This window comes from Vipera berus, assembly GCF_964194415.1.
Source record: "Vipera berus genome assembly, chromosome: 6".
NCBI lineage: Eukaryota > Metazoa > Chordata > Lepidosauria > Squamata > Viperidae > Vipera > Vipera berus.
The window spans coordinates 5,327,711-5,340,252 of record NC_138208.1 but is presented as its reverse complement, the minus strand read 5'-3'; the positions used below and the strand labels follow the sequence as shown (position 1 = coordinate 5,340,252).

Here is a 12,542-nt window from a genome sequence, read left to right as displayed (position 1 = left end):
TAGCTGAGCATTTGCAAGGGGAGGGAAAGTGTAACCTCTCATACGTTATGGCTTCAATATGGGTGATTCCTTATTGGGTTATTTTACTGTTAGTTTATTTGTCTGAGCTGGTAGTTTCTTGCCTTCTTTGCTTCTTGATTGTTGGAAAGGAAACAACATCCCAAAATATCTGCTCGCCAGCAATCAACAGACAGAGGAACAAAGATTAACCCTAAGATTAACATTAGGCCGACAATCAAGAAGCAAACAATATAGACCTCACTTCCTACTAGCACTGATAATGTTACTTAGTTTGGTCATGAAATGTCTGCAAAAAAACCACCAAGCTCAGAGAGCACAAAGGACCTCCACAGCTCAACCCTGAGCTACAAATATTATCCTTTATCGGTATGTTGGTAACCATTTGCTTTCTTTAAATGGTGATACATGAAGTGGCTGTTAGCAGTAGGTAAAACAATAGATTGGAAATTGTAAGTTTCCACTGGAGAGGGAGTCAAGAGAGGAATAAGCCGAGAGATATTATGTTGCTGCAAGTTCAGTTCAACCCTGAGCTACAAATATTCTCTTCTATTATTTCATTTGTATCAGGGGTTTCCGAAGCAAATTTGTGCATTTGCTACCATTTGTGCAGTAATTCCAAAGTGCCCAATAGAACACAGGGACTTCTTATGGATGGTTGCTCAATGTTATAGCATCAGCCGTTAATTATAACTCAGAGAAGAGTTATAATTATAACTCAGAGAAGATCTGCACCTTTTGACTGTCACCCCATTGCCAACCTGGGGAAATGAAAAAATTAAAAAGGGGAAAAATAGCTCCCTTTTTAAATTAATGGATTAATTTATTTATTTTTTCTCTTGAAGCTTGTCAGATCAGCGGCCTGTGATAGAATTACCTCACTGTGAAAACTCCGAGCTTATTATAAGATTGTACGAGATGCCGTATTTTCCGATGGGATTCTGGTCCAGGCTAATCAATCGACTGCTTGAAGTGTCTTCATACATGCTTTTGGGAAGAGGTAGAAGATTGGAAGGGAATTAATTAAATCTTGTTATTAAGAAATTAGCTGAGTTACCACAGGTTTTGTCTTTTAGCTGCTTAATTTAGCTTAACAGTGTCAGCACAAGGCTGTTGGCCGAATCAAATTTGATACAGAAAATAATTGCTTGGATTTGTCCAAGTCAATGGGAACTGCTTTCAAGTAGAAACAGATAAAGGTCAGGCTATTATATGACATTTTGGGATTGCTATCCTGCTTTGTCACAAAGAGACACTTCTGTGGATTGGAGGTGTTGGATAGGAAGCAGGTAGATGGATTATGAATATAAATGCAAACTCATTTAAAGGGTTTTGTTTAGGGATCTAGAACACGTGTTATTTATCTAAGATCCCTTATGCTTGGAATCCTAAATATCCCCTACGAAGGATCTTAGACTTCCTATATCTCAGACTTCCTATGTCTCAGTACCTTTACAATAGTAGGATTCCAAATGTTGTTAATTTATGGCAGTAGAAATAATTTGAGCCAAGGTAGATAATTTAGATCAGCATGATGATCAGCCTTCCATCCTTCCGAGGTAGGTAAAATGAGGACCCAGATTGTTGGGGGCAATAAGCTGACTTTGTAATAACGCCTCTTGGGGGGGGGGGGGCGAAAGCCCTAATAAGCAGGCATATACATAGAATGAAGGCTATTGCTAAGCACATTGATTTGTGCTTTAAATTGTAAGCCGCCTTGAGTCTTCGGAGAAGGGCGGGATATAAATGGGATTAAAAAAAAAAAGCTAATGTTTAAACCTTAAGGGACGAACTGCATTTTACTTCTTGTATTTGAATTGATCTCAGGATGGCTATATATTGAGAAAGCTTCCCAACCTGGGATTTGAACCTGGGATTTGTTCCATCTTTTCCCGTTCTTGGGCCCGAATTAGCCATGGGAATTGAGATTGCAAAAAATCTATAGTCTAGTGTAGGCCGGGAAAGATGGTTGTATTTCTTGTTTTTGCATACTTGTTTCTAACTCTCCTCTTCCTAAAGAACTTTTTTTTTCCAATCCATGGTGACAAAAGTATAAAAAAGGCTATCCTCTTTGGATAGATTGAGGATATAAATTTATCCTACGCATAAAATCGTGTCAGAGAAAGGGATCGTATGTGAATTCTGAAAGAGGGCCACACTTCTTGTTCTTGCATACTTTGTGCTTCCAACTTTCTTCTTCTCAAAGAATATTTCTATCCCAATCCGTGGTGAAATTTTTTTTTTAAAAAAGTATCCTATTTGGATAGATTGAGAATATAAATTTATCCTACACATAAAATCGTGTCAGAGAAAGGGATCGTATGTGAATTTTGAAAGAGAGCCGCACTTCTCGTTCTTGCATACTTTGTGCTTCCAACTTTCTTCTTCTCAAAGAATATTTTTATCCCAATCCGTGGTGAAATTTTTTTTTTTAAAAAAAGTACCGTATCCTATTTGGATAGATTGAGAATAAAAATTTATCCTACGCATAAAATCATGTCAGAGAAAGGGATCGTATGTGAATTTAGAAAGTGAAAAATATTTTTTTTAATATGAATTTCTCCTACACATAAAATCATGTCAGAGAAAGGGATCATATGTGAATTTACAATGGAAAAAAACCCCCACATTACATGCTTAACATTCTTCCTTTTTTTCTTAGAACGAGCTCTTCGTCCTAATAAGATGTATTGGAGGCAAGGCATATATCTGAGTTGGTCTCCGGAAGCTTACACCTTGGTGGAATCTGCAGTTCTGGAAAACAATCTGAACAGCTTTTTAAAAATCACCGTCCCTTCTTGCAGAAAAGGTTAAATACGCCTCCCAACCTTCCGGAGGGTGGGGAAAAATTAAGATATTGTTGGTTTTGCTCAGCGGAAAACATCTTTGTGTATTTCTAATTATAGATACAGCGAACCACAAATTTTTAATCACATTTCCCCCCCCTCCCCCCCGGCTTTCCAAAGGTTGCATCATTTTGGGGCAAGTTGTAGATCACATCGATTCTCTGATGGAGGAATGGTTCCCGGGTCTATTAGAAGTAGATATTTGTGGCGAAGGAGAAACACTGTTGAAAAAATGGGCTTTATACAGTTTTGAGGATGGAGAAGAACATCGGAAAATATTACTTGATGACCTACTTAAAAAGGCAGAGGAAGGTAACTGTACTACGGTATTTCGACCAATCCATTCCAAAATACTTTTGGGTGGGGATACAGTAATAAATAGGGATGCGGTGGCTCAGTGGGTTAGGACGCTGAGCTTGTCGATCAGAAGGTCGGCAGTTTGGCGGGTCGAATCCCGAGTGCCGCATAACAGAGTGAGCGCCTGTTACTCGTCCCAGCTTCTGCCAACCTAGCAGTTCGAAAGCACGTAAAAATGCAAGTAGAAAAATAGGGACCACTCCGGTGGGAAGGTAACAGCGTTCCGTGCTAGTCATGCCGGCCACATGACCACGGAGACGTCCTCGGACAAGCGCTGGCTCTTCGGCTTTGAAACGGAGATGAGCACCGGCCCCTAGAGTCGGAAACGACTAGCACGCATGTGCGGGGGAACCTTTACCTTTACCTTTACAGTAATAAATATATACCACATTGTCAATTCCACAATGTTTATTTTTACATTAAAAGGACAATCTCTAGCATATAGCAAGAGTTCATAATAGCGTGCAGATTCTGTGCAGATTTATTGATTAGACAAACTTCCAAAGCTTAGATAGGTAGTCCTTGACTTGCTACGGTTTGTTTAGGGACCGTTCAAAGTTACAACGGCCTTTTAAAAAAATGACTTATGACCTGTTTTCACACTTAACCCCATGATCACGTGATCATACTTCCTCTTTATGACCATTGCAGTCTCCCGGGCTCATGTGATCATATTTTGAGACCTTCTGACCATGATTATATTGTCAGATGCTTGGCAACGGGTTCACATTTATGATGGTTACAGTAACCTGGGGTCACGTGATCCCCTTTGGCGACCGTCTGACAAGCAAAGTCAATGGGGAAACCAGATTCACTTTACAACCGTGTTACCAACTTAACAACTGCACTGATTCCCTTAACAACTGTGGCAAGAAGGGTCATAAACTGGGGCAAAACTCACTTAACAAGTGCCTCAGTTGTGGTCGTAAGTCGAGGACTATCTGAATACGATCTCCCTCATAGTCTTCCAAATAATTCCTAGACAAGGTTCGGTTTTCATTGTTCTAGAAAAACATTTCTTCGAGAACCTCAAAAAGCTTTACAGTGCCAATGTGAATTAGATATGATGTCTTCTTATTCTTAATTCTATGAATAATTGTGTTAATGTTCCTTGCCTGCTTCCATACCTCGGCAGTAGAAATGTTAAAGAATTTTGTTGGGTGCACACGGGGAAAAAGAAGAATTACAGCTGATAGAGAAGTGGTAAACTTGATTTTGCAATTTCACGGTTCTCCTAACCTGCCAATCAGTTAGAAGACGCTTAAGTTTTCTGCTTAAGTTAAGAATATTCAATTTTGTCCATTTGTGTGGCGTGAAACTGTTTATTATACGTTGTAGCGACTGCATATGTGTGCATGTGTGTATATCCTGATTCCTGACCCATTTCCCAATATAATCTGGAACTGAGTTAAACATTTGTCTTGGCTTACTGAAATGAGTATACAATGATATTTTTTTTAAAACTGAGGGGAGATAACCAATATTCGCAAATGGATCGTGGTAGCTGTGCATCCTTACGATTGTGTGAATCACCTCATTTGTCGTTACGTACAGGGCTTTTTTTCTCATAGAACGCTCAGAACGGAGTTCCGGCACCTTTTTTGGATGGAACCTTGTAGGGTAGGCAAGGCGGGTTGTATGACATGTGTGAGTTCCGGCACCTTTTTCTTTTACAAAAAAAGCACTGGTTACGTACATGACATAAACTACGGTGGGATTCGGGTCTGTTGAGATTCAGAAAGTAGAGTAGAGGTTCTACAGCACTAGTTTATCTTCTCGTTTAATCGGTTACACTTCCCATGTCCATTCTTCTTTATCCGTCAAGGTGACCTCTTAATAAATCCAGATCAACCCAAGTCTACTGTTCCAATCGCTCAAATTGCTCCCGATTTGATTTTGGCTGATTTACCTAGAAACATCATGTTGAACAACGATGAACTGGAATTCCACCAAGCTCCAGAGAACCTTCTTGGTAAAAAGACATTTGTGGCGTTGCTTCCCGCAGCTAACGAAGGCGAACACTTGTAGGAAAGAGGAATTCATTCATTGCAGCACAAACTCCTGAGGTCAAAAGCTACCTATAGATTAGACTAGGAATCTTAACGCAATAGTGGTTTATGAATTAAAATGGGGGAAGATTTCTGAATGCTGCATCAGGCCCTGGTAATGATATTCCTTAATTTGTAATCCGTCTTAAAAATAGCAATATTTTGCTATTTTTTGACTCAGCCTTCCATCCTTCCGAGGTCAGTAAAATGAGGAGCCAGATTGTTGGGGGCAATAGGCTGACTATTGTCCTATTGCTATTGTTATTTAAGCTGTGATAGCGCAGTGGTGAGAATGGAGTATTGCAGGCAAACTCTGCCCACCGTCTGGAGTTCGATCCTGATGGGGCTCAAGGTTGACTCAGCCTTCCCTCCTTCCGAGGTCGGTAAAATGAGGAGCCAGATTGTTGGGGGCAATAGGCTGACTGTGTAAAGCACTATGAAGCAGTATATGAGTCTAAGTCCTATTGCTATTGTTATTTAAGCTGTGATAGCGCAGTGGTGAGAATGGAGTATTGCAGGCAAACTCTGCCCACCGTCTGGAGTTCGATCCTGATGGGGCTCAAGGTTGACTCAGCCTTCCCTCCTTCCGAGGTCGGTAAAATGAGGAGCCAGATTGTTGGGGGCAATAGGCTGACTGTGTAAAGCACTATGAAGCAGTATATGAGTCTAAGTCCTATTGCTATTGTTATTTAAGCTGTGATAGCGCAGTGGTGAGAATGGAGTATTGCAGGCAAACTCTGCCCACCGTCTGGAGTTCGATCCTGATGGGGCTCAAGGTTGACTCAGCCTTCCCTCCTTCCGAGGTCGGTAAAATGAGGAGCCAGATTGTTGGGGGCAATAGGCTGACTGTGTAAAGCACTATGAAGCAGTATATGAGTCTAAGTCCTATTGCTATTGTTATTTAAGCTGTGATAGCGCAGTGGTGAGAATGGAGTATTGCAGGCAAACTCTGCCCACCGTCTGGAGTTCGATCCTGATGGGGCTCAAGGTTGACTCAGCCTTCCCTCCTTCCGAGGTCGGTAAAATGAGGACCTAGATTGTTGGGGGCCAAATATGCTGACTCTGTAAACTGCATAGAGATGATGACTAAACCTCTTAGAGAGGGCTGTGAAGACCTATGAAGCTGTAGATAAGTCTATGTGCTAGTGCTGTTGCTAATATTTTAATCTAATTGGTATTGTTAGAAATATTTTATGAAGTTAGGAATTTCATTCAGTAGATAATGTAGAATTATTTTGGGATGCCCTCAGTGTGGATACTAAAGTTTTGTGTGATTTCATCATACTATTTCTTCCAGTCTATCTTCACGTATGGTTGCATAAGATACCTAGCATTTTTGCATGATTTGCAGATGGATTTGCAGAAGGATTGTGCTGACAATTGCAAGCTGTGCTTAGAGCTGAGAATTCAGAAAATTTTGTTGGCTATATTTATTTGTTCCTTTGTTTTTTGTTTTTTACTTTTTTTATTTTGAAAAATTTTACTTTATTCAAAGAAGATTAAAATGCAAAAACACCAAAATATTAAAAAAAACAAAACAAAAAAAAGACATTGACCAAAAAAGTGTCTTAAAAAAACCCTAACATACATACACATTACATCCTCTCTAGTTGGATGCTGATTAGTATAATAGAACAATGTTGGTTTCCCACCCTTTGAGAAACTGGCCAAACGAATTACAAACTGTTAAGCTACTAAACGTATTTACAAATTGTTAGCCTGTCATCTGTAAACCATATTAATAAAGTGGTGAACAGAACAAACAATAACAATGAGCATATTATGTAAAAGTATAAAAGCAATAAAAGTTGTGAACACTAATAAAACAAAGGCAAGGTTGAAATTCCAAAACACTCTTTTAATGAAACTGTTATTATAATCAACTCGTAGAATATTTACCACGGTTTCAAACTGCTATCATCCCAAATATTAACCCTAATTGGTTAATATCAAATCCAGGCTAGTATCTGTATACCATCTCTTATCAATTGCTGATTGATTGAATACAATAAGTCCAGTCTCCAAAGCCAATCTAGCTTTCCCCCCAAAATCTAGATTTTAAAATTTTTTTTAAGGGGTTTGATGGATTAATACATCTAATTGGGGAAAGATGTTTTCCACATTTTTGAATTGCCCATCTCCTTCAAAGAAGGACTCTGGGCATTGTACTGTAAAATGTAAAATATAAAAACAGTATATAAAAATTAAAAATTTAGAAAGAGGCGAGGACGATTGAAGTGTTCGAACAATCGTCCTCGCCTCTTTCTAAATTTTTAATTTTTATATACTGTTTTTATATTTTAACATTTTACAGTACAATGCCCAGGGCAAAGGAAGGGGAGATGGGCATGCTTATTTTAATTAATTGTTCCACCGCCTTTATTATTTCGTAATGAATTTAATAATTCAAGGCGGCAAACATTCCTGATACTCCTTTTCCTCCTATTTTCCCCACAACAACAGTAACAACCCTGTGAGGTGGGTTAGACAGAGAGAGAGGGTCTGGCCACAAACAACCCATTATCATACCTAAGGCAAGACTAGAACTCATAGCACCCTGGTTTCTAATCTGGAGCCTTCAGCACTAGAACATACTGGTTGCCATAATTAGATGGAAACTAATCAAGGAGAGAGCCAACCTAGAAGAAAAGAGAAATTTCCTGACAGTGAGAACAATTAATCAGTGGAATGAGTTGCCTCCAGAAGTTGTAAATGCTCCATCACTGTATCCAACAAATTTAAAAATAATTATTTCAGCTACGGTAGGACTTCTTAACTTAGAATATGCCAGGGGTCTTCAAACTTGGTCCTTCTATTACTTGTGGACTTCAACTCCCAGAATTCCTCAGCCAGACGTGCCTGGCCGAGGAATTCTGGGAGGGGTCTTCAAACCTGGCCCTTTTATGACTCGTGGACTTCAACTCCCAGAATTCCTCGGCCAGCGTGCCTGGCCGAGGAATTCTGGGAGGGGTCTTCAAACCTGGCCCTTTTATGACTCGTGGACTTCAACTCCCAGAATTCCTCAGCCAGACGTGCCTGGCTGAGGAATTCTGGGAGGGGTCTTCAAACTTGGCCCTTTTATGACTCGTGGACTTCAACTCCCAGAATTCCTCGGCCAGACGTGCCTGGCTGAGGAATTCTGGGAGTTGAAGTCCTCAAGTCATAAGAGGGCCAAGTTCGAAGACCTCTGGAATATGCCGAAACGGCGTTTCATTACATATGTAATTATCCTCCTATAAATTCAGGGAACCGTTACCTGTTCGTTTAATATTGTCTCATATTTTCTATCGAAAAGGCGATGGCGGATTTGGATCTGTGTACCGTGCGGTTTACGTTGGCGAAGAAGTAGCCGTAAAGATTTTTAATAAGCATACATCCCTGAGGCTTCTGAGACAGGTGAGTCAATTCACAGCCTTGCTAATAAATCACAAAGCCAGGAATTTCGGTTTAGCGTTCACAAGGGCCAGGATTAGGCAACCTAATCAATGGCTACTGACCTCATAGCAGAGAAGGGTGATTAATTCTTTGTGGCCAATATCAACACGCTCGGCTCTCGGTTCAAAGCATTTTCGAAGTGGCCTCTTGTTGCATTATTCCAGAATAAAAAACTACGGTTTGCTTCTTGGGTTTTTTTTTCCCCCCTTTTGCTGATTTTGGGGAATCGCTTGAATTTATTTTCAACTTTCAGATTTTTTTTATCTCTGCTTTTTCTTGGTCGACTGTCGATTCGAAAGCCTTACCAGCTTCTCGGAAACAGTTTGTGACGCTTGGGATGTTTGAGGCAGGGATTTTGCTGGAAAAATCTCTCTCTTTAGCCTGTGCTACAAGCATATAGGGACGCGGTGGCTCAGTGGGTTAGGACGCTGAGCTTGTCGATCAGAAGGTCGGCAGTTTGGCGGGTCGAATCCCGAGTTCCGCGTAACAGGGTGAGCACCTGTTACGCGTCCCAGCTTCTGCCAACCTAGCAGTTCGAAAGCACGTAAAAATGCAAGTAGAAAAATAGGGACCACTCCGGTGGGAAGGTAACAGCGTTCCGTGCTCCTTTGGCGTCTAGTCACGCCGGCCACATGACCACGGAGACGTCCTCGGACAAGCGCTGGCTCTTCGGCTTTGAAACGGAGATGAGCACCGGCCCCTAGAGTCGGAAACGACTAGCACGCATGTGCGGGGGAACCTTTACCTTGACCTTTACAAGCATAACATGATGTCCATGGAGATTCTCGGTCATCCAGGCCATAGTTGTCTCAAAGAGCCTCCTCCTCCTCCTTGTCCTCCTTATTCTTCTTCTGCTTCTGCTTCTGCTTCTTCTGCTTCTACTTCTCCTTGTTCTTCTCCTTCTCCTCTCCCCCCTCCTCCTTGTCCTTGTTCTTGTTCTTCTTCTCTTCCTCCTCCTCCTCCTTGTTCTCCTTATTCTTCTTCTCCTCCTCCTCTCCCTCCTCCTCCTCCTTCTTCTCCTTCTCCTTGTTCTTGTTCTTCTTCTCCTCCTCCTCCTCTTCTTCCTCCTCCTCCTCCTCCTTCTTCTGCTTCTATTTCTCTTTGTTCTTCTCCTCCTCCTCTCCCCCCCTCCTCCTCCTTCTTCTCCTTGTTCTTGTTCTTCTTCTCCTCCTCCTCCTTCTGCTTCTATTTCTCCTTGTTCTTCTCCTTCTCCTCCTCCTCTCCCCTTCCTCCTTTTCCTTCTTCTCCTTTTTCTTGTTCTTCTTCTCCTCCTCCTCCTCCTCCTTCTGCTTCTATTTCTCCTTGTTCTTCTCCTTCTCCTCCTCCTCTTCCCCTCCCCCTCCTTCTCCTTGTTATTGTTCTTCTTCTCCTCCTCTTCCTCCTTTCTTCTTCTCCTCCTCTTCCTCCTCCTCCTTCTCCTCCTCTTCCTCCTCCCCCCTCCCCCTTCCTCCTGAAAAAACAGTCCTGTTGCCTTTTAAAGAAAAGGAAAAAAGCACCTTTGAGACAATTATGGCCTGGATGACTGAGAATCTCCAAAAACAGTTAGCCGTACACTTTGGGGTGAACACCCCTCAAAACCTATCCTTCCATTTCCCCCCCCCTTCCCCGCAACCGATGAAGCTTCTTGGATGAGAAGCGAAACGTCGTTGTCTTCTTCCTCAAGGGAGGGGGGGGAAACAGTCCAGTTGCCTTTTGAACGGAAAAAAGCCCCTTTGAGAAAACCTAGGCCGAGTATCGCTGTCATTTCACTTTGATTTTGCTGTGTCCAGGAACTGGCTGTGCTTTGTCATCTCCATCATCCTAGCTTGGTATTCTTGATGGCTGCAGCTGTGCGTCCCCGGATGCTTGTCATGGAATTAGCCCCAAAGGGGTCTTTAGATCGGTTACTGCAGCAAGAAAATGCATGTCTAACCAGAACCTTACAGCACAGGATAGCTCTGCATGTTGCAGATGGCTTGAGGTAAAAAAAATATAATAATAATAATAATAATAATAATAATAATAATAATAATAATAATAATAATAATAATAATAATAATAATAATAATAAAATAGTAGTAGTAGGAGGAGGAGGAGGAGATAAGCCCTTCCTTTTTCAATATGTATGAATGAATCTCTCTCTCTGTGTGTCTGTATATAATCTATATCTATGTGGGGTATCCAGTCATGGTAACTTCAAGGCCTGTGGACATCAACTCTCAGAAATCATGACTGGCTGCGGAATTCTGGGAGTTGAAGTCCACAACTCTTCAATTTGCCAAAGCTAGACAACACTGCTCTAAATCGTTGGGATATAAGCATCCGAGAGAGAGAGAGAGAGAGAGAGAGAGAGAGAGAGAGAGAGAGAGAGAGAGAGAGAGAGAGAGAGAGAGAGAGAGAGAGAGAGAGAGAGAGAGAGAGAGAGAGAGAGAGAGAGAGAGAGATTGGTACATATATAGAGAGATAGATAGATTAGATACAGAGATAGAGAGATAGATACAGAGATGCAGAGATACAGAGATAAAGAGAGAGAGAGAGAGAGAGAGAGAGATTGGTAGATATAGAGATAGAGATAGATAGATAGATAGATAGATAGATAGATAGATAGATAGATAGATAGATAGATAGATAGATAGATAGATAGATAGATAGATGATAGATAGATAGATGGATAGAGAGAGAGATTGGTAGATATAGAGATAGAGATAGATAGATAGATAGATAGATAGATAGATAGATAGATAGATAGATAGATAGATAGATAGATAGATAGATAGATAGATAGATACAGAGATAGATACAGAGATAGATACAGAGATAGATACAGAGATACAGATATAGATAGATAGATAGATGATAGATAGATAGATAGATAGATAGATAGATACAGATATAGATAGATAGATAGATAGATAGATAGATAGATAGATAGATAGATAGATAGATAGATAGATAGGTAGATAGGATAGATAGATACAGAGATGAATATATAAAGATATAGAGAGATAGAGAGATAATGTTATTTCTATTCTTCTCAGTGCTTCTATTTTTCTCTTTCTTCCTTTTTCATAACAGGTACCTACATTCTTCAATGATCATTTATCGTGACTTAAAGCCCCACAACGTCTTGCTCTTCACGCTTTATCCCAATTCAGCAGTCATTGCCAAGATTGCCGATTATGGCATTTCCCAGTATTGTTGCCGGATGGGAATAAAAACCTCCGAAGGCACGCCAGGTATCAACAACTTAGTAGCTCCTACCTCTGGTAACAAGGTACTCAGGTGAAATCGTAAGTTGCTTAGTTAGCCAGATAAACATGAACGGATTCCTTGACGTGATCAACGAAGAGAAAGCCAATGAGCCATTGACTCTCCTGGCTCAGTCCTTTAATGAATTATTTTGCCAATTATTTTTCTTCATATTCCGATAGACCTGTATGTTAGAGTTGTATAGCAATCAAGATCTAGATTCAGAAAGCAATGGTTATTAGTAATGGTGTAGGTACTTGTTATTTTGATCTTTTTGTTCCCTTTTTTGGCTTGTTGATTGCCTCTTTTGCACAGTATGTAGATGTTGTTTATGTCTACATGTCTGTTGATGGTACCAACATACAAGGTTTCCAAATCACTTGGCTATATTATGGAAAAAGCAGACAGTTGCAATTATTAACTGATCCAACAGTTTTTTTTTCATAATTACCTTCTGGAGAATTTATGTATCTTTTACACCATAAATAACATTTTGATTTTCTTGTTTATGCGATCCGAAGGCATTTAATATCATTTAAAATTCTGCAGTTAAAACAAGAACAGCATCTGCCCAGTAAAGACAGTAACAATTAGTGATTCGTGGATTTTT

General features: G+C 40.5%; 1 protein-coding gene across 3 annotated transcripts in view; it reads left to right on the top strand.

The window, feature by feature from the left end:
* LRRK2 (leucine rich repeat kinase 2) overlaps positions 1-12,542 on the top strand; it is a 95,189-nt gene that overhangs the window by 57,932 nt on the left and 24,715 nt on the right. For all 3 annotated transcript variants that reach the window (XM_081330713.1, XM_081330712.1, XM_081330711.1), the window contains 7 exons: positions 864-1,018; positions 2,681-2,827; positions 2,985-3,176; positions 5,047-5,193; positions 8,565-8,665; positions 10,474-10,664; positions 11,759-11,919. In XM_081330713.1, the coding sequence (XP_081186839.1) occupies positions 864-1,018; positions 2,681-2,827; positions 2,985-3,176; positions 5,047-5,193; positions 8,565-8,665; positions 10,474-10,664; positions 11,759-11,919 (1,094 nt within the window). The remainder of the gene's footprint in view (positions 1-863; positions 1,019-2,680; positions 2,828-2,984; positions 3,177-5,046; positions 5,194-8,564; positions 8,666-10,473; positions 10,665-11,758; positions 11,920-12,542) is intronic.